Raw genomic sequence first — 27,590 nt, forward strand, 5'->3', positions numbered from 1 at the left:
AAATGTTAATAATGCATTGTGATTTTTTAAATAATTAAAAAAACGAACACACGGACCACCCATCCTAACCGAATGCGAAAACAGACGGTTCGATTGTGAACCTTATTCAAGTCATTTGTGTAACTTAGTCATCTAAAAAGAAGGTATATAAATTTGAATATTTGTAACGTAAGAATAAATTATTATTATTATTATTATTATTTTAATTTCGAAGAAAATAGAAATTATAAATTGGGCCGTCAAAATGGGCCGCATGTCCAAATTTTCCAAACTCGTCTGAAGCGTTCAACAACCACCGCTCTTGGCCAAAATCCGGCACGGTGGAAATGAGACACCCTCCACCCTCCATTCTTCTTCCATCTGCTGTTCTTCATTTCACGGTGCTCTTTTAGCATTCTAATCGATGTAATTGTTTCATTTTAAATTTCTTTCTTTCTGCGTATGTTCTCCGAAATCGATTATCCGATCAAGCTTCTTCGATCGCTCTGGCGTGCAAATCTCATCTGTGAGTGAAAAATACTGATGATTGATACTCCTTTCTACGATCGTCTCTTCTAGTTATGATTGATATTGTTTCCATTAAGGTCTTGGTTGTTTTCTTTGTCATCTTATTTCGCAGGAGTGTTTTGTTTTTGTTATGATTCATTAGTTTTTAGTGAGTGCTGAATCTATACGACGTTATAGGTAAAGTAGCCAGCTCATTGGCCTCTGGTTTTTTTCGGCCATTGGCGAAGCATTTGGATCCTCACTTGATTTTCTCTCTGGAAGGACCTGCAGGTTGGTGCATTTTTTTCTGTTTCTTTTGATTTTCACATCATGTGGCCTCTAACCGTAAACTTAATCATCTACCTGATTTTGTCATGTTCTTTGCTTTTCATTATTGAATAATGCTACCTGATTTTGTCACTGCTCGCACATGTTCCCATTTCAGTTTGTGGATCAACATGGGATTTCATAGAGAATTTCTGCATTGCCGATTTGCTAAAGATGGGCATGATCTTGATTCTTTCATACTTCGGTGAGTGAAACAATTAAGTTTTTGTGTATGTCAGTCCCTTGGTATTCGTAATATGCTGGAATTTCTCTGTTTTCCATGGTTGGGAGAAAACAGCCTTACAGCTTAAAATCTTGCATATACAAGCACTCTTAGTTTACATCTGGATCATATTTTATTACAACCAAAGCTATGGGGTTTATCGATTAATCCTTGATGTTGATGTCGAACCCTTCGATTTCTGGATATATCGACGGATATTTAATCATTGATTACAACTATTGATGTTCTATTAACTTCCTAATGTACCCGTGGTTGTAAATTGTCATAAGTTTTTTATTTAATTTAGTTATTAACTCTCATCGATTTATATCGAAATTTGATAGAGTTTTGTGTCTCACATTACATTTCTTGAGTGACATTTTGGTGAGAGTCTTTGTAGTGTAAGAGTGAGGTATTCACTTGTAACACTTTGATTATATTAGTGATTGGTTGCTACCCATGGATGTAGGAGAATTTCTTCTCTCCGAACCACGTAAATATTTTAGTATCTCTCTGTGTAATTTCGTTCATTGTGGTTGTGAGTACCTTCGTTCCGCTTTCACTACAACAATCGGTATCATAGTTTTGTGGTTGTAGCATTTGGCGCACAACACCCGACTCGTTTTTTTTGTAGAACATTTCTAGTTCAATAGTTGAAGCTAATTTGATATGGTATCGAAGCATGCAATTGTTTCTTCTACGTTTTGAAATGTATAGTTCATTTCTCTCAACATTTATCGGTCAAATTATAGTTGCTGTATAGTTGTGTAATGAAGAATAGGTTCATCCATCTCCTATGCATGTATTGCCATTTATTTAGTTCATCTCTCATTTATTTGGCTCATAACCCTTTTGGTTATCTTCCATTGCGATTGATTCATGTATAACATTAATATTACTATGTCTATCTAAAGGCTTGTCTATCATTGTTTTGAGGTGTGGAGTTATTGTCATTTTGTATTTGCTTAGAGGCAATTAGGAGAAACTTTGTAGGAGAGACTTTGTAGTGTGAGAGTGACAAAGATACACTTGTTAACACTTTGGTTACCGTGATTAGCTACCACCCGTGGATGTAAGGGAATTTCTTCTCTCCGAACCACGTAAATCTTTGTCTCTTTGTTTAATTTCTGTTTGTGGGTGTGTGAGCGCAATCGATCTTGCTTCCGCTTCCGCTTCCGCTGCAACAATAATGATAATGACAACTAAGTTCATATGGTATGGGAAGATGCAGCTATTTTCCGTGTTATGGTATGTGGTAACATCTAGTTATCTGATCGAAGTTGGTTATGACTTACTGATGTAATTGTAATGGGATTTGGGAATACAATCTACTGTTTGTCCCCTAATAATGTCTTTTACTTCTTTACCTGGTATGACTCTAAATCATAGGCTCACAAGATCAAAAGAAACTTCTTCGGAAAGGGATCCAAATCCAGTTTAGATTTGTTTAGTTACAAATGATGGTGAGAATTTATGTGCATTTTTGTTTGTTGATTATTACATAGAACATTAGTTCAGTGCTTGAATTTGCTCTTTCATTTGGGGATTGTATGCAGGTATTTTACTCCTATGTTTATTACATAAAATTGGCGTCTTCGGCTGCATCGGTCGGGTTCGGGGGGGCTCTGCAGAATGATATGGACTTGTTTAGCTTGCCATTGTCAAAAGAACAAGAAGGCAGGCACTTTAGAAGAAGGGACCTGGAAGAAAAGTTTGAAAGTGAAGAATGAAAACATTGGCATGGGTCAACAAGTGATTCGAGCAATGTCCCCAAACATGTCGAGTCGAGAACTAGCAGAGGGTGTCTCGTAGATGGATGAGGAACCACAGAGGTTTTCAAGTGAGAAAGTCGTCGAGGTCGAAAAGTCATGCAATTGAAGTTAAGGAGCGGTAGGGTGTTGGTCTATGGTAAGCACAGAAGAAAATCTGTTGAGGTTGGGACTCGTTTGAATGAGATTCATAGCTTGGATGTTAGACGAACACGACTCTCCATAATGGTATGATATTGTCCACTTCAAGCGTAAGCTCTCATGGTTTTGCTTTTGGCTTCTCCAAAAGGCCTCATACTAATAGAGATAGTATTCCTCCCTTGTAAATTCATGATTATTCTCTAAATTAGCCGATGTGGAACTTTCATCATCCAACGTTGGGAATGTATGAAACATCCAAATTTGTGCATAGAGAAAGAGAATATAGAAGAGGAAGGCAAAGACGGTAGCAGCTGGCTGGGATTTGAAGAGTATTTGTTAAAGGTATTCTAACTCTAATAGTATTTTTTAATTTTTTTTTAAATAGAATATTAATTAAATTTTTTAAAGTCGGGATTATATTTTTGAAACACTATTAAAATACTAACATTTTACCTCAAAAACTAGTGATAAATTACGATACTTTGTAAATTTAAGGATATTTTTATTAATTTAATATATATATATATATATATATATTATTCAGTCGTTTACATGATTTTGATATATTTGGAATCTTTTAGATAAGTTGTGGGCTTTATGAATATTCTATCAATAAAAAATTTCTATAAAAGAAATTATTCAATAAATTCTCGAATTTTCTAACCAATAATAAATTAATTTGATGTAATTAATTAAGCTCATGTCCAATTAATTTACTAATATTATTATTATTTTAAAAGTCGAAACTATTCATACTCTATTCCCGAACAATGACTACTCATTTTTTTCTAAGTCCATGTTCCCCGGACTTTCTTTTTAAGACGAAGCATCTTAATTCAGCAGCCTTCCCAAACATTAGTGATGCCTAAGTTTGGTCCCAACACTTTGACTTGGAAATAGACACGAAATTTCCTCCTAATTTTCACCCATAAATAAATAAATAAAAATTAAAATTAAAGTATTTATATAAAATTCTAACTTATATTATGTCTCAAATTAGTCAAAGTCTCTAGATGGGTGGATTCAATGAACTTTCCCAATTAATATTATTTTTCATGCCTAGTTGATTATTAAAATATATTTTTTTAATTATTTATTATTAATATGCGGTTTCAAGTTTTCGTTTTGCATTGAAAAAATATGTATTTTGTATTAATATTTTATTTAATTAACGAAAGTGGTTGATTACATCATGAGATGGGAATATAAAATTAAAATAATTGCAATTTGGTTATTAATAAATATTGAATATTCCTTTAGAATTTTAATTCTATAAATGGGTTGGGACTTAAAAAAATAATAATAATAATAGAACTAGGCGAGAAATTCTATGGGTTTTAAGAAAATTAATGGTAAAATTAGCTGTTAAAATAAATTTTAAAAAATAATTTTATGCCATATTGCATTAAAAAAAAAAAGGGAATTATTATTATAATTTAATTAGATAATTCTTAAATATTTGTATGTATTAAAATTAATAAATAAATTGACGCTATCTCTCAAACTTTTAATTCTATTAAACGAACCGTTGCAATTTGTATTACCATTTGACTTCAAAAATATTGCAATTTGAACAAAAAAAAAAATTATATATAAACAATTTTCGAGAATTTTCGAGAATTCAAGATAAGTATTTGGTTAAAATTTATAAATTTTGCAAAAATTATTTTATTATTATTAATTTTTTACAACAGCCCTAGCTAGCTGCCTCCAACAGACATAGTGTCCGAGGACGACGACTTAGTGAGAGGTTTCATACCTTTTTTAAAAAAATGTGTAATCACCCTCTTTCGAGGCTCAGTATGCACAATATCTGGTACTATTTGTAACATTACAAATCCACCGCTAACAGATATTGTCCTCTTTAAGCTTTTTCTTTCAGATTTCTCCTCAAAGTTATTAAAACGCATCTACCACGATGAGGTTTCCACACCCTTATAAAGAATGCTTCATTATCTTCTCTAACCAACATGATATCTCACCGTTTTATTTTTCATGAGCAGTTTTATACTTTTTTTTTTTTTTTTTTTTAACGAAGATAAACCCTCCAACACTTGATTAAATTTACAGCTTAATTTAATAAAATTTAAAACGTTATTTTCGAGCCACGATGAGATCATCGTCAAATCTCATTGGTTCAAGTTTTGACTTTTATTATTATTTTTATTTATTGATTACCTATTTTGATTTGATTGGCCCATCCAAATTATTAATATTATTTTTTTTTTTTTATAAAGAAAAAAAAAAGTGGAATAACGTGTTTTTTTTCCTTAAATAAAACAAAATTGCAAAATATTAAAATTCACTATAAATGTAATTAAATCACTGTAATTAGTCAAACTAAGCTTAACAAAGTCAACAACTTTATTACTTTAATTTCAAAATTAATTTTTATTTTTTACTTTTAATAAAAATGACAAAAACGATATTCTCATAATTATTAATTACTTGACTTAATAAAATATCATATAATATCCTAAAATATAATATAATCCCATGGTTGGGTGCGTCATCAATTATTTATAATTTAAAAATTAATTAAATAACCTCCAAGTGATATCAACGTGCACCTACCTACTGTGACAAGTCATTTCAGCTTGTACGGTTTGTCAGTCCTTTCTATTTATTTTAATGTCACAGACCAATGAGATCCTGCCACGATTGCGGCAGAATTGCAGTTCAAGTAGGTAAACGACAGACGGTTTTGGTATTAGAATCACTGTCACGGCAGATTATGCAGGTCACCGTCATCCTCGTCATAGGCCACGTGTCGATCACGTGGAAGTGAATAAAGAGATTCGCATTATCTCGTCGTTGATTTAGCATTCGTGACCACCACTTGGTAATCTTCGAAAAAAGTAGGTGACGTGTCGTGATTTCATTGGTCTGTGTTTGTAATTCATCTAACGGCCACCGAAAGCGCTCTGAATTTCACGCGTTTTTTTAAAATTTTGTTTCTATTTTTAGTATTTAGTCCAAAAGGTTTTTGTCGTGTGTAATTAAAATAAATAAATAAATTAGTAATAAACATTTAATATTTTCAAATAAAATTCACAAAAACCATATATTCTATTCTTTCTATTTTTATATATTAAAATTTAGTTACTATATTTTCAATAAATCCTATTTTATTTTTTAAAAAATAAATAATATAGCATTTTTTGAATTTCCTAAAAATATTAATGATATCTTTATTCAATAAAAAATATATTGTCATTTTTAATTAATTTATATAAAATTAAACTATATATACTAAAATATAATCATTTAATTTTTTTTAACATTTTAATTCATTTTTTCTTTAAATAAAGAAAAATAATAATTTAAAAAATGGCAAGACCAATATTAGTTATATATTTTCGCTAGTATTGTGATAATAATCACTTATATATTTTTAATGAATAAATTTTTTAAAAAAAATCTAAATATATTTAGGTATATCATAAATTTTGAAGTAAATTGACACCTACCCAAATAATTAAAATGGTTTGGATAAATCTTATCCGACCGAAATTGAACACGTGGAAATCAAGGCTGGCGTGTCGTCTCTATCCACCGTTAAAAAAATCGGCCGACTTAACTCGTGATCTTTTCGTAATCGTGCCGAACTCACAAAAGCGGTCCCAAAAAGACCCGATCCGGATGACGTAACAGCCACTACAGTCCAAAACACATTTCGTAAGTAATGACCAAATCATTCCCCCCAACACCACTGCCACGCATGCGCTCCACTTTTTAATTTGCCACGTGTCGCGCATTGGACCACGGGAGGTTTTTACCGCCCACGTGTCTTCTAGAAACTCCGTCCTGAATAATCCACGTGTCCGTTTTTTAGTCTATAAAACTCGCCTCTTTCTCCTGCGTTGCGAGTTTCAAGAGTCGGAGAGGAAATAGCTCTGAAAGAAATCGAAGAAGAGAGAAGAAATCATGGCCGTTGATTTGCAGTTGCCGCCGGGGTTTAGGTTTCATCCAACGGACGACGAGCTTGTGACGCATTACTTGTGCCGTAAATGTGCGTCGCAGCCGATTACTGTGCCGATTATTGCTGAAATTGATCTTTATAAATACAACCCGTGGGACTTGCCTGGTAATTTTTTAAAATTTAAATGAAATTAGTTCGTATTCATCGGCTTTGAGATCGGAATTCATCGGCGATTATTATTATTACAGGAAAAGCTTTACACGGAGAGAAAGAGTGGTATTTCTTTTCACCGAGGGACCGGAAGTATCCGAACGGTTCAAGGCCGAACCGGTCGGCTGGGAGTGGATACTGGAAGGCGACCGGAGCTGATAAACCGATTGGCCGGCCGAAGACGATCGGGATTAAGAAGGCTTTGGTGTTTTACGCTGGGAAAGCTCCCAAGGGTGAGAAAACCAATTGGATCATGCACGAGTACCGGCTCGCTCACGTGGACCGGTCGGCTTGCAAGAAGAATAGTCTAAGGGTATTTTTCATGACTTTTTTTAATTAATAATTATAAGAAATAGATATTTAATTACAAAATAATTTGAAGAAAATAAAATTAAAATTAATTAAATATTTTATTCTGATTTTGCAGCTTGACGATTGGGTACTCTGCCGCATATACAACAAAAAAGGCGTGATCGAGAAGCAGCCGCCGCCGCCGTCACCGCCGCCGCAGCAGCACCACGTTTCTATTAATCGGCCGGAAATGAACACAATCGGATATATAGAAAACGAGGATCAGGAGGAGAAGCCAGAAATTCTAAACGACGGAGCAGTTTCCGGCCGAATACCGTCGCCATCGCCGTCGCAGGCTCCGCCATCGTCCGGTGTAGTGAACGATTTTATGTATTTCGAAGCGTCCGATTCAATTCCTCGTCTTCACGCCGACTCGAGCTGTTCGGAACAAGTGGTGTCGTCGGAGTTCACGTGCGAGGTTCAGAGCCAACCGAGATTGAAAGACGAGTACTCTGTATTTCCGTACAATTACATGGACGCTTCGATGGAGAGTGCCTTCTGTGCTCAATTTCCGACATTAAATCAGATGTCGCCATTGCAGGATATGTTCATGTACCTTCAGAAGCCGTTTTGAATTCGACATGTCGAATTGAATTGATTAAACGCCGGATTCCGGCTTCGAAAGCTTATCATCGGTCGATGACAGAGCCGCCGTCGAATGATTGCATACAGAGTGTCGCCGTGACGATGAGATCTAAATCCGCCTACTTGGCGGCAGAAGCGGCGGCACTGGCGACGGTGGCGCCGGACTTTTGAACCGAGTTGTAACGAAGCGATGAGCGAGTTTAGCACGTGTGTTGTCAATGTACATATTTGCTTACAATATTTATGTTTTTGTTCTCGAAATTAAATATTAATAATATTCTAATTTGTGTGTGAATTTACATAAAAGGACAATCTTGTAAGCTGTACAAATTCCAGAAAATCTAATTATTTTCTTAAAATGTTAAATTATATATTTAGTTTTTAAAAAAATTTAGCTTTGAAATAATTTTGAATATAAAGGCCCATTTAATGCATTGCATTATCGGTGCGAATGGGCCCAAAAGGCCCAATACGTTATAGGCCCAAACAGCCCAATACGTTATAGGCCCAAAAAGCCCTTGTTTGAGGAAGATATTTTAGTCCTCGAACTTTTAAAATGTCCATTTTGGTCGTTATATGGTAGTGGTTAAGAAGAAGACGACGGATAGACTAAAAGACTGAAGTAAGGAAGGCATGTTCGAAATCAAAAAAATTATATGTATTGACAACCGAGCGATTCTCACGTACGCCTGGAAGATATTGTCCTAGACTGGACAAGACGTGGCGATCTTCGTGGGATCGGGGAGGGAGTTTCAATTGATATTTTATACCACGGAGGCCCTTCTATTTTCAGAGGGCTCCCTTTGAACCGACTCTTAAAAGTTAGGTTATTACATATATGAACTCGGAGAGTCGAGTGTTTAAAAATTAAAATTATTATTTTTTAAAAAATTTAGATATTTTGGAAGTTAAAATATTAAACAGATTTAAACCCAAATTAAATATTATATGAATTATTAATACTTATCTTGTTATTTTTCTATTTAAAACAAAAAAAAAAAACAAAAAGGAAAACATGGAAAGATGTATGGTTCAGGGAATTCCGAATTGTCGCAGTCGAGAGAGAAACGATGCCGTTTTGCATGACATGGGCCCCACAATGTTTTCAAACACACGACAGGACATCCCTTGTGAAAATGAAAGGGCCCTTCTTCTCTCCCTGTGTTTGGTTTCTTCTCATTATTTTTCTCCATTTTGCTTCATTCCCTTTTGTTTCTTACCCTTCTTTATTATCATAATTTTAAAAAATTAAATTCAAGGGAGAAAAAAAAAAATTGCATTTTTAATGGTGGATGAAAGTTCCACGTCCGTTAATTTAGTGAATGATTATGAGTTTATAATCAAAGAATACTCTCTGGACTGGTATGAGACATTTTGAGGGAAGCCCAAAGTAAAGTCATGAGAGCTTATGCTAGACAATATCGTACCATTGTGGAGTGTCGTGTTCATCTAACATGGTATCAAAGTCATACCTTAAACTTAGCCAAATGTCGAACAAATGACTCCAAAATAAAAGGAGTTGAGGCTCGATTAAGGGGAGACGTACTTTGTTCAAAGGGAGGTGTTGGATGAAAGTCCCACATCGGCTAATTTAGGATCTCTGAGAGTTTACGCCTAAAGTCGACAATATCATACAATTGTGAAGAGTCGTGGTTCCTAACATGGTATCAGAGTCATGCCCTAAATTGAATCCTCAAATGTCGAACAAAGGAGTCGTGATTCCTAACATGGTATCAGGGAGACGTACTTTATTCGAGGGGAGGTGTTGGATGAAAGTCCCACATCGGCTAATTTAGGGAACGATCATGAGTTTATAATCAAGGAATACTATCTGCATGTATGAGGCATTTTGAGGAAGCCCAAAACAAAGTCATGAGTGCTTATGCTCAAAGTGGACAATATCATACCATTGTGGAGAGTCTTGTTCATCTAACATGGTATCAGAGTCATGCCCTAAACTTAGCCAAATGTCGAACAAATGACTCCAAAAGAAAAGGAGTCGAGCCTCAATTAAGGGGAGGTGTACTTTGTTCAGGTGTTAGATGAAAGTCCCACATCGGCTAATTTAGGGAATGACCATGAGTTCCATTGTATGAGGCCGATTGGGGGAATCCCAAAGCAAAGTAATGAATGAGAGCTCATGTTTAAAGTGGACAATATCATACTATTGTAGAGAGTCGTGATTCCTAACATGGTATCGGAGATGTACTTTATTTTAGGGGAGGTGTTGGATGAAAGTCCCACATCGACTAATTTAGGGAATGATCATGCTCAAAGTAAAACCATTATTCATCTCACATTTCAATCTTATACAATTTTAATTATTAACTTGACATATACTGAAAACCCGAGAATAGATGAATGGATTGGATCAGGTTGTAAATTCTGTATTTTGGATCAGTCCGACTCGACCCTAGGACTCGAACCAAATTTTTAATTTTTCAAAATTTAGAAGAAAATACTAAAATAAATAAATAAATAATGAAAATGTTGAAAAGGAGGGGTATTTATATTTATTTTATTATTTATTAATTTAATATTTAGAGAATAAATTTATTAAGGTGGATGATTGTCCAACATTGACACGTGCTATGGGATTCTCAAAGATTCAGAATGTTAATTCAGTTTCCGTGATCCAAAAAATAAAATAAAATAACGGTTATATTTGTTCATTCACATCTTTAACTTATGTCTTATTATTAATTTTTAATTATTAAATTATTTTTAGGAAATATTTATAAACTAATATTGCACTCAATTTATTGTAGATTAACTATGCTGCCTAACTATAATTAGGAGCTAATTAAATTTCCATAAACCAATTAATTTGTGCTAATTTTAACATTGATTCGTAGATAAATGATTCTTGATTAAATTACAAGTTAGTCCTCCGACTTTTAAATTTTGTGATCATTTGTTTAATTGGTCGTTTTATTAAATTCAATAATATGCTGAATAATAGATCGTTGAATTTTTTTAACTGTACCGGTGAGATCCCACGTTGGTTGGAGAGAGGAACAAAACATTTCTTATAAGGGTGTAGAATGTCCCCCTAAGATACACGTTTTAAAACTATGAGACTGACTGTGATACATGGACTAAAGTAGAGAATGTCTACTGGGTTAGAGTGGTTACAAATGGTATTAGAGTCAGACACCGGACGGTGTGCCAGCGATGACGCTGAGCCCCTGAGGAGGGTTGTGATGTCTCACATTGGTTGGGTAGGAGAACAAACCACCATTTATAAGGGTGTGGAAACCTTCCCCTAGCATACACGTTTTAAAGCCTTGAGGGGAAGCCCAAAGAGGACAATATCTGCTAGCTATGGATTTGGGCCATTACAAATGGTATCAGAGCCAGACACTGGACGATGTGCCAGCCTTTTCGCTGTTCCCCGAAGGGGGGGAGTAAACACGAGGCGGTGTGCCAGTAAGAACGCTGGGTTCCAATGGGGGGTGGATTTGGGGGCGGTCCTACATCGATTGGAGGAAGGAAATAGTACCAGTGAGGGCCTCGAGAGGGGGGGGGGGTGGATTATGATGTCCCACATTGATTGCAAATGGTATTAGAGCCAGACACCAACAGAATAACTACTAACAGTGGATCTGGGGTGTTACAAAATAACTTCTAACAGTGGGCTGAAGTTATTACAAATGGTATTAGAGTCAGACACTAGGCAGGGTGCCAGCGATGACATTGAGCCCCATGAAGATAGATTGCGAGATACGTAACGGGCTAGCAGCAGGTTCAATCGGAGCCCTTCATCGTGCAAATTCAAAAGTTTAATGGTTTTGGTTTACATAACGATGGTATCTGTTTAGGGTCCGCTAGATCTTGACCACATGGGTGGTTCATATCAATGATTTCCCCTCTTAATTCTTGATTTTATTGTCACCATATAAGTCTTTGTTTGGCCATAAAATTATTATGGTTGCAAAGTAATATCACCATTCTTTGGGGGTCTCAATGCAATATTAAAAGTCCCTTTTGTGAGGTAATAAAATAATAATATAGTGATTAAATTAATTATCAAGCAAAGTGTTTTTTTTTTTTTTTTTTTTTTTTAATAATTATTGGTGAAATGGAATAATTAATGTAATTAATTAATTGTCAATTGGGCAATTAATATAACATTATTACTTGCAAAGCTAATAATTTAAACGCTCCCTCGCATTCCATCTTGTAATTATTCTCTTAATTTCTCTAATTAATTAATTTTTTTAATTATATTTTCTTACCCAATTTAAAACTATAAAATACCCAAGAACCACGACCATTCATAATGGTATGATATGATATTGTCAGCATAAACTCTCGTAGCTTTCAATGGAGATAGTGTTATTTATTTATAAAGCTATGATCTTCTTATTAATTAGCCATTATGGGACTACTCATTTCAATAATCCTCCTCTCGAACAAAGTACACCATAGAGCCTCCCGTAAGGCCTATGGAGCTCTTAAACAGTCTCCCCTTAATAGATGCTCGACTCTTTCTCTGAAACTTTCGAACAAAGTACATATTTAACACTCTTAAAACACGGCTGAGAAGTTTTCACATCCTTATAAGGAATATTTAATTTTTAACAAATTAGAGTGGTGCAGCGGAAGCATGGTGGGTCCATAACCTGTGGAGGTCCTAGGATCGAAATCTGGCTCTGATACCCTATAACTCCCACCACTATCAAATATTGTTTAATTTAATTGGCGAACATTATAAATATTTTAAAAAATTAATATTTAAATTTATTTCTACCAATTAATAATAATATATATATATATATATATATATATATATATATATTTTGACCCTATAATAAAATTATTAGATAAAAAATAATTAAAAAAAAAAAGAGGGAAGTGGGGGCAGCATTTCCACTCTTCCAACCGATTTCCAATCACCCGCGCTTTTATGACAATTCCATTTATTTATTTATTTATTTTTCCATAATTAAAATTAGAATTTAAAATTAAAAAAGAAAAAGAAAAAGAAAAGAAAAAAACTGCACACATAGACACATGGAGGAGTGGAAGCGAAAAGACTGAGAGACTGTGAGGCTGCTTCTCTCTCTCTCTCTCTCTCTTTATTTCTCTCGGGCTGCCGTTTTTTTTTTTCCTTTTTGATTCGGGTCTTACTCAGAGAGCCAATTCCCAGTTCATCAGTAGCTCCAGATTGAGGTACATTTTCAATTTCCGAATTCGTTTTGCACTTCGAAAATGACGTTTTTCTTGCCCTAGATTCTGTGACGCTGCCTCTGATCCGATCTCCGTACTTTATTTTATTCATTTTTTTGTTTTTTTAATCTTTAATTTGCTTAATTTCTTCTTCTTTTTGTTTTTTTTAAGCAATTGTGTTACTGGAATTGGGAGATCTTTTACTGATTCGGCTTTGATCTGTTTGCTGTGGCTGCTGTTTTGCAGTGGGTTCACTGTGGTCTTGGTTTGTCGGTGAATTATTACATTCAAGTGAGGTTGCTGCTTTTTGGATTTTGGAGGGCTGTTTGGAGATGGATTTGAATTGAGTAATGTGATAATTGAGGTTTTGATGCTTCTGAGTCGGAAGAAGCGGCCGAGGACGTGTTGTGGAAGGGGGAGGTTTTTGGGCATCTGCTTATTCGACTACTTGGTTCGAGTTCGTTCATTTGGGTTTTCTTATTGTTTTGTTTGTTAAATCGTTCTGCAATTTTTTTTATTGCTATTGAGCTGAAGTTCTACTTGTAAGGTCGAGATGTTTATATGGCCTAATTATGGATCTGAACTTGCTGACCTTCAAGATTGTTAATCTTGGCTATGAAAGAGCCATTTTGGGACGTATGATGCAGCCTTCTGCAATAGGAAGATCAAACATTGAAAATCTTTTTACATTTCTGGATTTGGGATCTACAGAAGAGCAACATTTTTGATCTCTAACCCTGTGTGCATGTGTGTCTTATGATGTTTTGGGATTTGGATTTTGAGTTATTTCTGTTAGAGATTTGTAACTCGTTGATGAGTTTATCACTGATTTGTATGAAATAAGTTGAGGAGTTTTGAGGTTTTATGCCTTCAACTTGCAGGTGAGCAGGGTGAAAGCTGAGGCAGTGAATTCATGAAATGTCGAAGTCCCCCGTTACAGGAAAAATTGAGTCCCTATCACCGTCTACTTCTAGCCCTCGGTAAGTTTCGTTTCTTCCCTTATCCTCTCTCCTTGTTTGTTACAGTTGGTTGGGCTTATTAATGAAAAATATGGCAATAGATTAACGCAATGTTCATAGTTCACTAGACTATAGGCACGTGCTAATTATCAACTACTGGTAAAATGTATTTTGTTCTTGTTAAAAGGAGCCTTATGGTTCTTAGATACTGAACGTGGATGAATTCCAATTATCAGGGAAAATAATGGAGCAGCAAGTATGGATGATCCAGAAACTACAATGGCCACTGTTGCTCAGCTCATTGAGCAACTTCATGCAAATATGTCTTCATCAAACGAGAAAGAACTTATTACAGCACGCCTTCTTGGAATTGCTAGAACACAAAAGGATGCTAGAACACTTATTGGTTCTCATTCTCAAGCTATGCCTTTGTTCATCAATGTCCTCAGAAGTGGGTCTTCTGTAGCGAAAGTTAATGTTGCTAGAACTTTAACCATTCTATGCAAAGATGACGAACTACGCTTGAAAGTGCTTCTTGGTGGATGCATCCCACCATTGCTCTCACTCTTGAAATCTGAATCGGTTGAGGCTAGTAAGGCTGCAGCTGAGGCGATCTATGAAGTTTCTTCAAGTGGGCTTTTGAATGATCGTGTTGGTATGAAGATATTTGTCACAGAAGGTGTGATACCCACATTATGGGACCAACTAAATCCAAACAATAGGCAGGACAAAGTTGTAGAGGGATTCGTTACTGGATCTTTGAGAAATCTTTGCGGAGACAAGGACGGTTATTGGAAAGCCACACTTGAGGCTGGGGGAGTGGACATCATTGTTGATCTTCTCTCTTCTGACAGTGCTGCAGTTCAGTCAAATGCAGCTTCTCTCCTAGCACGCCTAATCTTGGCTTTCAGTGATAGCGTAGATAAGGTTATAGAATCTGGTGCCGTGAAAGCTTTGCTTGGGCTTGTAAGTAAGAAAAATGATATTTCTGTCCGCGCAAGTGCTGCTGATGCACTGGAGGCTCTCTCATCAAAATCAACTGAGGCCAAAAAAGCAATTGTGGGTGAGGAAGGGATTCCAGTACTTATTAGGGCTATAGTTGCCCCTTCTAAAGAGTGTATGCAGGGTAAGCATGGTCAGTCTCTGCCAGAGCATGCAACACGAGCACTGGCCAATCTTTGTGGTGGGATGTCTGCATTAATACTTTATCTAGGAGAACTTTCACTGTCCCCTCGCCTTTATGCACCAATTGCTGATATAGTTGGAGCACTTGCATACACTCTAGTGGTTTTCGAGAAGTCCCGTGATGAGGAGCCCTTTAATGCTACCAAGATAGAAGATATTCTTGTAATGCTACTGAAGGCTCAGGATAATAAGTTAGTTCAGGAGCGTGTCCTTGAAGCTATGGCTAGTCTATACGGTAACATATATTTCTCAGAATGTCTAAATCATGCAGAAACCAAAAAGGTGCTTATTGGACTTGTAACCACCGCTGCTCCTGATGTACAAGAGTACCTAATACCCTCTCTGACTAGCTTATGCTGCAATGGGGTTGGCATCTGGGAAGCCATTGGCAAGAGAGAAGGAGTTCAGTTACTTATATCATTATTGGGGTTATCAAGTGAGCAACATCAGGAGTATGCTGTTCAGTTGCTGGAAATCTTGACTGACCAGGTAGATGACAGCAAGTGGGCTATCACTGCTGCTGGTGGAATTCCTCCATTGGTTCAATTATTAGAGACAGGTTCCCACAAGGCAAGGGAGGATGCAGCTCATATTCTGTGGAATTTGTGCTGTCACAGTGAAGATATTCGAGCCTGTGTTGAAAGTGCCGGTGCCATCCCAGCATTTTTGTGGCTCTTAAAAAGTGGTGGATCAAGGGGCCAGGAAGCGTCTGCTATGGCACTTTTAAAACTTGTCCAAACTGCTGATTCTGCTACTATAAATCAGCTACTAGCTATGCTCTTAGGAGATTCTCCAAAAGATAAGGCTAATATAATTCAAGTTTTAGGTCACGTGCTTACTATGGCGTCATATGAGGATTTTTTTCACACAGGTTCTGCAGCTAATAAAGGACTGAGAACACTTGTTCAAGTTCTTAACTCATCAAATGAAGAAACTCAAGCCCATGCTGCTTCTGTTCTAGCAGACTTATTTAGCACAAGGCCAGATATTTCCGATAGTCTTGCAACTGATGAGATTGTAAACCCTTGCATGAAGCTCTTGGCCAGCAATACTCAAGTTGCCACTCAATCAGCTCGGGCATTGGCTGCCCTCTCTAGGCCCAGCAAGACAAAAGCAATGAATAAGATGTGCCATATTGCTGAAGGGGACGTCAAGCCCCTGATTAAGTTGGCTAAAACATCTTCTGTTGATGCTGCTGAAACTGCAGTTGCTGCCCTGGCCAATCTTCTGTCTGATCCTCAAATAGCTGCAGAAGCTCTAGGAGAAGATGTTGTCTCAGCTCTAACGAGAGTCCTGGGAGAAGGAACTCCAGTTGGTAAGAAGAGTGCAGCTCAAGCCCTTCATCAACTGTTGGGCCATTTTCCACCTGGTGAAGTGTTCGCAAGCGAAACCCAGTGTCGTTTCATTGTCCTTACTCTAGTTGATTACTTAAGGTTTATGGATCTGGATGGGAATAATGTTGCAGATGCTTTAGAAGTCATTTCACTCTTAGTTAGGACCAAGCTAGGAACTAGCTTGTCTTATGCACCCTGGTCTGCCCTTGCTGAGGATCCTTCCAGCTTGGAACCACTTGTGTACTGTCTTGCTGAGGGACCATCTTCACTGCAGGAGAAGGTGATAGAAATTTTGTCAAGAATGTGTGGAGACCAACCTGTTATTTTAGGTGATATGTTAGTTGCTAGATCAAAATCACTCGACTCTCTTGCTAGTAAAATAATAACCTCTTCTAGTCCAGAAGTAAAGTCAGGAGGGGCTGCATTACTTATTTGTGCTATGAAGGAGCACAAACAGCAGTCGGTGGGAGCGCTTGACTCGTTTGGATGTCTGCAACTGCTTATACATGCCTTAGTGGATTTGATCAAGCAAAATTCTACTTATTCCTCTCCAGACGTTAAACTTAGGACCCCTAGAGGTTTTATGAAACGAAGTACTTTCCTAGATGGAGATAGGTTTGATGCTCCTGATCCAGCCACAGTCATGGGAGGGACTATTGCCCTCTGGTTGTTGTCAATAATTGCTTCTTTTAATGTGGAGAACAAGGTCGCTGTTATGGAAGCTGGAGGACTTGAGGCCCTGTCTGACAAACTTGGTACCTATACTTCAAATTCACAGGCAAGTAGTTTGTTAACTTTTCTTGTCCACTCCCCTTAGAATCATTCTTTATTTCAATTACATCAAATCTAAACTTATTTGTTCTTTCAAACCAAAAGAAAGTGGCAAAAACTATTTACGAGGAAATGGAAATGTCTTTCCTCGTAAATAGTTTTTGCCACTTTCCGTTCCATCACCTCTTATGGAGTAAGAATAACAACTTAAAGTGAACATCTTTTGAACAAAATTAGCATTGCTAGGGTATGCAGTGAATATTGAAATCTGCTGGAGAATGGTGATGGGACGTCTGCTTTTATCAAAGCCTGAATGGTGCACGTACTTATCATGAAATGTCTTGCTGCTATGATTTTCCTTTTAAACTGAATTCTTATAGATATGATATGTGGTGTCATTGTAACAGGCAGAATTGGAGGATATGGAGGGTATATGGATCAGTGCCCTGCTCCTCGCTATCTTGTTCCAAGATGCGAGTGTTGCCTCATCTCCTGCAACCATGAGTATCATACCTTCACTTGCCTTTCTGGTAAGATCTGAGGAGGTGAATGATAAATTCTTTGCTGCACAGGCAATAGCCAGTCTTGTTTGTAACGGTAGCAAAGGAGTAAATCTTGCCATTGCAAATTCTGGTGCAATTGTTGGGTTAATTTCTCTGATTGGGTTTGTGGAGTCGGATATGCCAAACCTTGTTGCTTTGGCAGATGAGTTTTCTTTGACACGGAAACCAGATCAAGTTGTTCTTGAGCGTCTATTTGAAATTGAAGAAGTTAGAATTGGGTCAACTGCACGCAAAACTATACCTCTTCTAGTTGATCTTTTGAGACCATTACCAGATAGACCCGGTGCTCCTCCTGTTGCTGTTCAGCTCTTGACGTGTATCGCTGATGGAAGTGATGCAAATAAATTAATGATGGCTGAAGCTGGAGCTGTAGATGCTTTGACAAAGTACCTGTCTTTGAGTCCTCAAGACTCAACAGAGGCCATAATATCTGATCTATTGAGAATTTTATTTAGCAACCCTGATCTTATTCGTTATGAGGCATCGGCAAGTTCCTTGAATCAACTTATAGCTGTCCTACGTCTGGGGTCAAGAGGTGCAAGATTCAGTGCTGCAAGGGCCCTTTTTGAACTTTTTGATTGTGAGAGTATTAGAGATTCTGAGCTAGCCAAGCAGGCTTTCCATCCATTAGTGGACATGCTCAATGCCACATCAGAAAGTGAGCAAGGTGCTGCTCTTGCTGCATTACTTAGATTGACATCTGGATATTCTTCAAAAGCAGATTTCTTGAATGATGTGGAAGGATCACCGCTCGACAGTTTATGCAAAATTTTAACATTGTCGTCATCCTTGGAGCTGAAGACGAATGCTGCAGAACTATGTTTTATTCTGTTCAGTAACATTAAAGTAAGAACAAATCCAATTGTCTCTGAATGCATACAACCACTCTTATTGCTGATGCAGTCAGATTCAAGTGCAGCAGTCGAGTCTGGGGTATGTGCACTTGAAAGATTGTTGGATGATGAACAACAAGTAGAGCTCACTTTACCCTATGATATTGTGGACCTCCTTGTTAGTTTGGTATCTGGAACAAACTATAGATTGGTTGAAGCTAGCATCTGCTCTCTCATAAAGTTGGGAAAAGATCGGACTCAACTCAAAATGGATATGGTTAAGGTTGGGGTCATTGATAATTGCCTCGAGTTACTTCCAGATGCACCTAGTTCATTATGCTCCTCAGTGGCTGAACTGTTTCGCATTTTAACAAATAGTAATGCAATTGCTAGGAGTTCAGATGCTGCAAAAATAGTGGAACCTCTATTTTTGGTTTTGCTTCGTCCAGATTTTAATTTGTGGGGGCAGCACAGTGCCTTACAAGCTCTCGTAAATATCTTGGAGAAGCCGCAAAGCCTTGTGACTCTAAAACTTACTCCTAGCCAAGTTATTGAGCCTCTGATTTCATTTCTCGAGTCACCGTCTCGTGCTGTCCAGCAGCTTGGCACCGAGTTATTATCTCATCTTCTTGCACAAGAGCATTTCCAGCAAGATATTACGACTAAAAATGCAGTTGTGCCACTTGTACAGCTTGCTGGGATTGGAATATTGAATCTACAGCAAACAGCTATAAAGGCATTGGAAAAAATATCCACTAGCTGGCCCAAGTCTGTTGCTGATGCTGGAGGTATTTTCGAGCTTTCGAAAGTTATTATACAAGAGGACCCTCAGCCTCCTCATGCTCTCTGGGAATCAGCAGCCATGGTTTTGTCAAACATATTACGATTCAACGCTAAATACTATTATAAAGTTCCTGTGGTTGTTCTCGTGAAAATGTTGCATTCAACTGTAGAGAGCACAATCACGGTCGCTCTCAGTGCTTTAGTTAATCACGAAAGTAATGATACGTTAAGCGCTGAACAGATGGCGGAAGCTGGTGCTATAGATGCCTTGGTGGACCTTCTAAGATCTCACCAATGTGAAGAAGCATCTGGAAGGTTACTTGAAACTCTATTTAATAATGTCAGGGTGCGAGAGATGAAGGTTTCCAAGTATGCAATAGCACCCTTATCACAGTATTTATTAGATCCACTGACCAGATCGCAGCCCGGTAAGCTTCTCGCAACTTTAGCTCTGGGAGATCTGTCACAGCATGCAGGACATGCAAGAGCCAGTGATTCGGTTTCTGCTTGTCGTGCATTGATAAGTTTGCTTGAAGATGAAGCAACAGAAGAAATGAAAATGGTGGCTATTTGTGCTTTGCAAAATTTTGTCATGCACAGTAGAACAAATAGGCGAGCAGTCGCTGAAGCGGGCGGAATATTGGTTGTTCAGGAGCTTCTTTTGTCTCCAAGCCCAGAAATTTCTGGTCAGGCAGCATTGTTGATAAAGTTCTTGTTTTCGAATCATACATTACAGGAATATGTATCAAATGAGCTCATCAGATCTTTGACAGGTAGTTTATGCATGGAAGAGTTGAATCTCTTTATTTTTTTTATGCTCACCTTTGGCTTCTAAATATGAAAATGAGTTGCTTTGAATATTTTATCATGCAGCTGCGCTAGAGAGGGAATTGTGGTCTACTGCAACTATCAATGAAGAGGTTTTAAGAACCTTGAATGTGATATTCACCAACTTTCCTAAACTCCATACTTCTGAAGCTGCTACTCTATCCATACCTCATCTGATCGGAGCTCTAAAATCCGGTAACGAGGCAGCTCAGGAAACCGTGTTGGATGCCTTATGTTTGCTAAAGCATTCCTGGTCGACCATGCCAATTGACATTGCAAAGTCTCAAGCTATGATTGCAGCTGAGGCCATTCCCATACTGCAAATGCTGATGAAAACCTGCCCTCCTAGTTTTCATGACAGAGCAGATAGCCTTTTACATTGCTTACCAGGTTGTCTGACTGTTATTATTAAGCGAGGGAACAATCTAAAACAGACGATGGGAAGTACAAATGCGTTCTGTCGATTGTCTATCGGGAACGGTCCTCCTCGACAAACAAAGGTAAGTAAACTAGAATTTACATAATTTTCTCTTGTGATTTGTGGCGTTTAGCTGAAGTTGATTTCTGGGCCATGGTCAGGTTGTTAGCCACAGTACATCTCCTGAATGGAAAGAAGGATTTACTTGGGCGTTTGATGTGCCTCCAAAGGGGCAAAAGTTGCACATCATCTGCAAGAGCAAAAGCACTTTTGGGAAGGTAATTATTTATTTCATCAAGTGCACATTTTAGTTCATCTAAACTTTCCTATGTAGCCGAGTTGTTGCCCCTTCCCTACCTTTTCGCACCTACGCTCATCGGTTTTAATACCGTTTTGAACGTTCATTGATTTCTTTTGATCTTTTTTTTACCTTTTTGATGCTAGTCCTGCCTTGCTAATGATAAACAGTTCTTCGATTTTCACCTATGGGACGTAAAAGAATAATTTGAATTGATTGGGCTCTGTTTAATTGTTGCTCACAATGTCATAACCAATAGGCACCATCTTAAAACAACAACACAACCTTTGATAACCTTTGTTCTAATTTGAGAATGTTGGGGTCTTTTGCAGTCTACTCTAGGAAGAGTGACGATCCAGATCGACAAAGTCGTAACGGAGGGATTGTACAGTGGATTATTCAGCCTAAATCACGATGGAGACAAAGATGGTTCTTCTCGAACGCTCGAAATCGAAATAATATGGTCAAACAGAATATCAGATGGAGAAGAACTATGACGTCACATTAGTACACTACACTATAAGCCGTAGAAATTCGAGCATAATGAGAGGTGAAGAGGTAAGTTTGTGATTGTAATTATTATTAATGGAAATGTGATATGGAAGTTTCAATTTTGTAGAGCATGAGAGAAGAAAAAGAGAGGACCTTAAAATGCAAAGTGTAAATTATATTTTCTTAAATCTCCTGAGGAATTGTGTGGAGAAGGAAGGAAGGAAGGAAGGATGGATTCCCACTTAAAAGAGTTTTGTTGTACAGTCTTTTAGTCTATAGAAAGAATGCTACAATTACAAAGAAACTACATTACATTAAGAAACTACATTACATTAAGAAACTACATTACATTAAGAAACTACATTACATTATGTCAAAAATGAAAATGGTTTCAGCTTTCCCATGCATCCTTCAATTTTTCTAATTTCCGTGTAATTCTTCGACCCTTTGTCCCGGCCATTGTAGCATGTGTGTTGCCTTGGGCATAAGGGGTATGATGACTTGACGTCATCCTCACCTTCCTCCAACTTATCATCGTAGTCTGCTCAGGGTTCCAACCTCAACGGTTGACAACTAAACACGAGGGTTGCGCTTGTTGTGGAACTTAGTCGGGATAGATAGGATAGGGATCACGGTGGTTCTAGATGCCATGAGGAGGCCCCATATGGAAATGTAATGATTAAATCATCAAAGTTTTGACCTTTTCTCAATTTATTAAAACTCCAAATAAATAATTGTATCAGTAGTAAGTGAACCAATTTTAAATTTTTTTTTTTTTTTTGTTTGTAATTTATAGCTATTTCCTTTTACTCCATTTCTATCTTTCATTTGTAAACTCAACCAAAACAACATTCTGAAATTTGGATGTTTGAACCAACCACCTGAATTTCTTCTCATTTATTTATCATTATAGGGGGAATTTACATTTATCATATCTTATTGTAACCCCTAATTCTTGATCTCTTTCTCTTGAGTAGAGAGACAACTTCTCCGGCCATTAATCACCTTGGAATATAAATATCACATACTTTCATTGCTTGCGAGGTCTACCGCAGTTTGCTGGAGTCCAACCAATCTTCTGTTTCTCGTTGTCATAGACCACAATTTTATCAAGAAAAGAGATATCTGTTCATGGATTTGGGTGGGAAAAAGGGGTAAGAAGAAGCTGAAATGATGGAAGAAAGCATGTGAAAGTAGAGATCCAACAGTATCTTACCTCCAATCAGGTTAACATTTCCCAATCCTACTTGGGATCCATCCAAAATCCCCAAGCAAACTTTACCCAATTCCTGCAAAAGTAAGAAGTCTCTTATATTTTGTTCCTAGCATATGGTTTCATTCCGTTAACTATGGATAAACAAATGAGATGTTTGGGAAACTCACACTGACGATCAGATAAGATTCAGGTGGCATTTGAAACTGAACATTCTGCGAGTTTGTGAAGCTCAAGGCCAGGGGCTTGAAAAAGCTTCTCACATCTGCCACTGATTTGAAAGCTTTTGAGCCTTTCCAGCACACTGGAAGGATCTTCTCTTCCGGTGCATCTTTTAAAGGTTGTCCTTTCAGATCATTCTTCAACTGGGGGATGTCATTTCAGATTAGATTATTGGTTTCTAATCTCATTCAATACGTTGTAAAAAGAATTTGTGACTGACCCTAAATTTTCTAGTCGCTACGGTACAAACCTTAGATTAAGTAGAAAATTAGAGAATTCTTGTCCCCATCTTACCAGGTTGAGTATCGCTCGATAAACTTGGGAGTTGAAGTAAGTGTAGGAGCTTCCACTGTCAAACGTCAGGGTAAGGCCTCTAATTCCAACAGCTTTCCCACCAAAGAAGACATCGGCAGGTCCAGATGAGTACCTCCTGAGAATGAATGAGATCAAATACAAGTTCAGAGAAGAGAACTACACAACGATGAATGCCAAAAGTTATCTGATTGCTCAAGGTGGCTTCTTACTGACCCTCCTGAAGTGTGTAATATGGGCGTCCATGATATCCCCGAAGATGGAACAAGGTCTCCTCCAAAGAATAGAAATCCTCCACCATGGCTGCTGTAGCAGTGGCCGATTACGTTGCGTACATGAGTGAGGGAGCTTATCTGTGATGCCAAGGTACCTCTACTGTTTCCAAGCCCAAGAACACCACCCGTTGAAGGAGGGGGTTGTGAACCGCCATTATGCTGATCATATCCACAACTGCAGACAAGAGAATAAGAGGAAAGAAAGATTTGTATCAAGTTTCCTACTACATTAAGGGAAACCAAGCCATGAACTGCCAAAAGAATGAGCAATGTCAAAGAAAAGAAAACAGGGTGTGTCGTTGAATACAAACCCAAAGCCCAAATTAGGAGCTATGACAGTGCCATTAGCGAGTTTCATGGGAACAAGATCTTTGACCAATACACCAATGGATGATCCATGGTCAGCATACTCGATTTGGTAGTCGCATTGATCATTTGGATTCCTGCAAGGGGGCTTGCCTTGGTGGAAAAGTGCGGTACATAATGGTTCTCCACAACGCACAACGTTACTGTGCGGTTTATAGAGCTTATCGCGAGGCTACAAAAGTAATCAATAACACAAAATTAGGCTACAATTTAGAAACAATTTCGTCTTCGAAATAAGAAGAGAAGAAAGAAACAATTGAATAAAACTCGATTTGATTTGCATCAATCAAACTGACCAGAGTGCAACCAGTACATGGAGCATCACATTGGACCCAAGTGACGTCACTTCCGGTATCAATATCTAGATCAAAAACCTTGGGCGGATTGCCAACATTGACAGAAGCCGTGAAATGACTGCAGATAATGGAGGAAATTTGAATAATCTATGATGACGAATGAATGATCCAAAGATAACGCGGGAGAGAGAATAAGAATGAAAATGAAAGATGAAGCAAGAAAACAGAACACAAACCCTAGAGGATAAACATTTCCTTTGACAGGAAACAGGATCGAGGAACTGGGACGATTGATCACCGATGGGTTCCGTTGAGCAAGGCAAAGCTTGCCGGAGAAGGAAAGGACGGAAGCAGCAAAGAGAACGAAAACAGGAAACAGATTGGACATACGCATTGAATTCGATTCCGTTTGCTGCTACCGCCTACCGCCTGGAATCGGAGGCGAGAAATGAGAAAGCTCAGAGCAATGAGGAGATTAATGGCGGATTTGAACTGTCAAAATGGAGCATATATATATACATATAGATATATATATATAGAGAGAGAGAGGTCGGATCCCGAAGAATCTGCACCAGAGGGACGGGAGAAGCCTTTGGAGCTTAGAGGTCAGGAAGGAATTGAGCAGACGACTTGGACGCCTTAATCGGAGACGAAGGACAACCAATACAACGAAGAGAGAACAAAGTTGCGCTTCAAAACTAATTTAAGTAAGTTAAATTGTCTAAATTACCCCTCTCTATTTTTTATTCTTTTTTTCTGTTTTTAATAGCTTAAACTGCCATTAATTTTCTTTTCCATCCTTTTATATACATATAATTAAAAAATATATTAATTTCAAGTAATTTTCATTTCTTAATCCAAAATATAATATAAAAAATAAAAAACTATATATATATATATAAACTAAATTGAGTAGGACACCTCGAACGCATAGTAAAAAATCACTAAGACTCCAAAAGAAAAGGAGTCGAGCCTTGATTAAGGGGAGACATACTTTGTTCGAGGGGAGGTGTTGGATGAAAGTCCCACGTCGACTAATTTAGGGAGGCATTTTGAGAAATCTCAAAGCAAAACCATGAGAACTTATGCTCAAATTAGACAATATCATACTGGAGTGTCGTGTTCATCTAACATATCATTCATCAAAAAAGAAAAGCATTACTAAAAATGAATGAAAAGCATGAAGAAAGAAAGGAGATTGACGGAGAAATAGAGCTAAGCGATCCATTGAATGAAAGGCAAAAGCGTTACTAAAAATAAATGAAAAGCATGAAGAAAGAAAGCGAATTGACGGAGAAATAGAGCTAAGCGATCCCTTGAATGAAAGATACGACCCCCCTTATGAGTTATAAATGAGAGGTGTTTGAGGAACTTACACTGATTATGAGATAAGCTTCAGGAAGTATTTGAAATTGGGCGTTCTTGTAGTTCTTAAAGTTTTAAGGCCAGGGGCTTGAAGAAGTCTCTCACATCACTCACAGATTTGAAAGCTTTTCGGCCTTTCCAGCACAGTTCAAGGGTTTTGTCATCGGGATCACTCACAGATTTGAAAGCTTTTCGGCCTTTCCAGCACAGTTCAAGGGTTTTGTCATCGGGAGCAAGTTTTAGAGGTTGTCCTTTCAAATCATTCTTCAACTGGGATATCATTGTCAAGACCGATCATTATTTTTCCAATGATATCGTTCTAATCAAGATATTTATAACTATAAAAGAAGTTCTTGTTCTCATATTCTCACCAGTTTCTCTACCGCTCCATAGACTTGGGAGTTGAAGTAAGTGTAAGAGCTTCCACGGTCAAAAGTCAGGGTAAGGCCCCTAATTCCACCGGCATTCCCGCCGAAGTAGACCTCTAATTCCACCAGCCTTCCCACCAAAGTAGACCTCTGCAGGTCCAGATGAGTACTTCCTAAGAATGAATGAGATCAAATAGTAATACATGCCAAGTCAACTACACGGAGGAGGTATAAGAAGCAAATGATCAATGTCAAAATTTATCTGACCCTTCTGAATTGCGTAACATCGGCGTCCACGACATCCCGGAAGATGGGACGAGGCCTCCTCCAAAGAATAGAAATCCTCCCCCAAGTCCGGCCAGGCAATGTCCAATGACATTGCTTACATGGCCGAGGTCACTTAGCTGTGATACAATGGTTGCTGTACTACTACTAAGGCCAAGAACACCAGCTACTGAAGGAGGCGGTTGCGTGCCACCATCGTCCTGATCATATCCACAACTGCAAGCAACAGGAATCAGAGGAAAGGAAGATTGTAATTAAGTTTCCAAGAACAAAGGCCAAGGCCAAACTAAGTGTTCACTGCAAAAAGAAGTTTTTAGCCTCTTTTATAACCCTTACAAACACTACTACTACTACCACTTTCCACTCAATATAAATATAAATGAGGAAGAACACAAAGCATATTTCAAGAAGGGCCTAAACTTTTTGTTTATAAAAATAAAGTTAGTATTCTTTGTATTGTTATCTCTTTTTAAAACATTGTCACAATCTAAGTCATGAATTCTATAATGATTTTAGAAATTGAAAAGGCACAACTATAAACTACTAGAAACCAGCATCATTTGATTTCTTGCAAGAGGCATTACCTTGCGAAGAAAGCGCCCCACACAATGGGTCTTCACGACTCACAGCGTTATTATGCGGCTTATAGAGCATATCACGGGGCTACAAAAGTAATGAATAACACAGAATTACGCTAGAACTTGGTAACAAACACAACAATTCAGTCAAAATCGATCAAGATCCAACGTACCAGAGTGCAACCAATACATTGAACATCCCACTGAACCCAAGTGAGATCACTCCCAGTGTCAATATCCAGTTCAAAAGCCTTCGGCGGCTTACCAATCTTGACAGAAACCGTAAAATGACTGCAGATTCCAACACATAATCGAGAAAATTGCAATAATCCAAACAATACGAAAAAATCAAAACACAAAACACAAAACACAAACCCTAGAGGATAAACATTTCCTTTAACAGGAAACAAAATCGACGAACCAAACCCAACGGATCTCAACTCCTCCCAGTCGGCGGTGAGAAACTTGTCAGACAAGGAAACGGCGAAAATCGCAAAGAGAATCGAGACAAACAACAGAACCGGCATACGGATCTCTAGTGAACCCGAAACAAAACTCGATTTCTTATCCTCCATTGGATTCGAATCCAAACGGAGAAACTGGGGATTGGATGGAGTGAACAGAGGAAGAACAGAGCATGGGAGAGTGAAACTGGAGCTC

General features: G+C 37.7%; 4 protein-coding genes across 13 annotated transcripts; 3 read left to right on the top strand and 1 right to left on the bottom strand.

Annotated features, from left to right (window-relative positions):
- Positions 1-267: 267 nt before the first annotated feature.
- LOC111796509 (uncharacterized) lies at positions 268-3,267 on the top strand. 5 transcript variants are annotated; one of them, XR_015421318.1, is made up of 5 exons: positions 268-505; positions 685-777; positions 932-2,284; positions 2,426-2,499; positions 2,593-3,267. XR_015421318.1 is itself a non-coding variant. In XM_023679162.2 (5 exons), the coding sequence occupies exons 1-4, from the start codon at positions 442-444 to the stop codon at positions 2,485-2,487; spliced, it is 306 nt and encodes a 101-aa protein (XP_023534930.1). In that variant the 5' UTR covers positions 268-441; the 3' UTR covers positions 2,488-2,499; positions 2,593-3,267. The 5 variants fall into 5 exon arrangements, 2 of the variants coding, with proteins under 2 accessions (XP_023534930.1, XP_023534929.1); XM_023679162.2 differs by having other exon boundaries at positions 932-1,018; XR_002815365.2 differs by having other exon boundaries at positions 268-584; positions 932-2,499.
- Positions 3,268-6,808: 3,541 nt separating this feature from the next.
- On the top strand, positions 6,809-8,309 carry LOC111797707 (NAC domain-containing protein 2). Its single transcript, XM_023680813.2, has 3 exons — positions 6,809-7,033; positions 7,117-7,391; positions 7,506-8,309. Exons 1-3 carry the CDS (start codon positions 6,874-6,876, stop codon positions 8,001-8,003), a joined length of 933 nt encoding a protein of 310 aa, XP_023536581.1. The 5' UTR covers positions 6,809-6,873; the 3' UTR covers positions 8,004-8,309.
- A 4,719-nt stretch (positions 8,310-13,028) lies between these two features.
- LOC111796468 (protein CELLULOSE SYNTHASE INTERACTIVE 3) lies at positions 13,029-21,972 on the top strand. 3 transcript variants are annotated; one of them, XM_087124861.1, is made up of 8 exons: positions 13,029-13,189; positions 13,433-13,643; positions 14,068-14,166; positions 14,382-17,446; positions 17,847-20,387; positions 20,488-20,942; positions 21,022-21,138; positions 21,491-21,972. In XM_087124861.1, the coding sequence occupies exons 3-8, from the start codon at positions 14,105-14,107 to the stop codon at positions 21,653-21,655; spliced, it is 6,405 nt and encodes a 2,134-aa protein (XP_086980987.1). In that variant the 5' UTR covers positions 13,029-13,189; positions 13,433-13,643; positions 14,068-14,104; the 3' UTR covers positions 21,656-21,972. The 3 variants fall into 3 exon arrangements, with proteins under 3 accessions (XP_086980987.1, XP_086980985.1, XP_086980986.1); XM_087124859.1 differs by having other exon boundaries at positions 13,433-13,637; XM_087124860.1 differs by having other exon boundaries at positions 13,039-13,189; positions 13,358-13,637.
- A 545-nt stretch (positions 21,973-22,517) lies between these two features.
- Positions 22,518-27,447, bottom strand: LOC147792177 (aspartic proteinase Asp1-like). Of its 4 annotated transcripts, none has more exons than XM_087124863.1 (11): positions 27,306-27,447; positions 27,104-27,221; positions 26,335-26,568; positions 26,216-26,240; positions 26,071-26,181; positions 23,984-24,210; positions 23,614-23,847; positions 23,380-23,515; positions 23,034-23,228; positions 22,867-22,939; positions 22,518-22,775 (listed from the first exon to the last, which is right to left on the bottom strand). In XM_087124863.1, the coding sequence occupies exons 2-11, from the start codon at positions 27,127-27,129 to the stop codon at positions 22,681-22,683; spliced, it is 1,356 nt and encodes a 451-aa protein (XP_086980989.1). In that variant the 5' UTR covers positions 27,130-27,221; positions 27,306-27,447; the 3' UTR covers positions 22,518-22,680. The 4 variants fall into 4 exon arrangements, with proteins under 4 accessions (XP_086980989.1, XP_086980988.1, XP_086980990.1 ...); XM_087124862.1 differs by having other exon boundaries at positions 26,071-26,149; positions 26,184-26,240; XM_087124864.1 differs by adding an exon at positions 26,937-27,015 and having other exon boundaries at positions 26,071-26,240; positions 27,104-27,433.
- Positions 27,448-27,590: the final 143 nt, after the last annotated feature.

The sequence above is a fragment of the Cucurbita pepo genome, chromosome 6, assembly GCF_057944985.1.
Source record: "Cucurbita pepo subsp. pepo isolate OVF chromosome 6, ASM5794498v1, whole genome shotgun sequence".
NCBI lineage: Eukaryota > Viridiplantae > Streptophyta > Magnoliopsida > Cucurbitales > Cucurbitaceae > Cucurbita > Cucurbita pepo.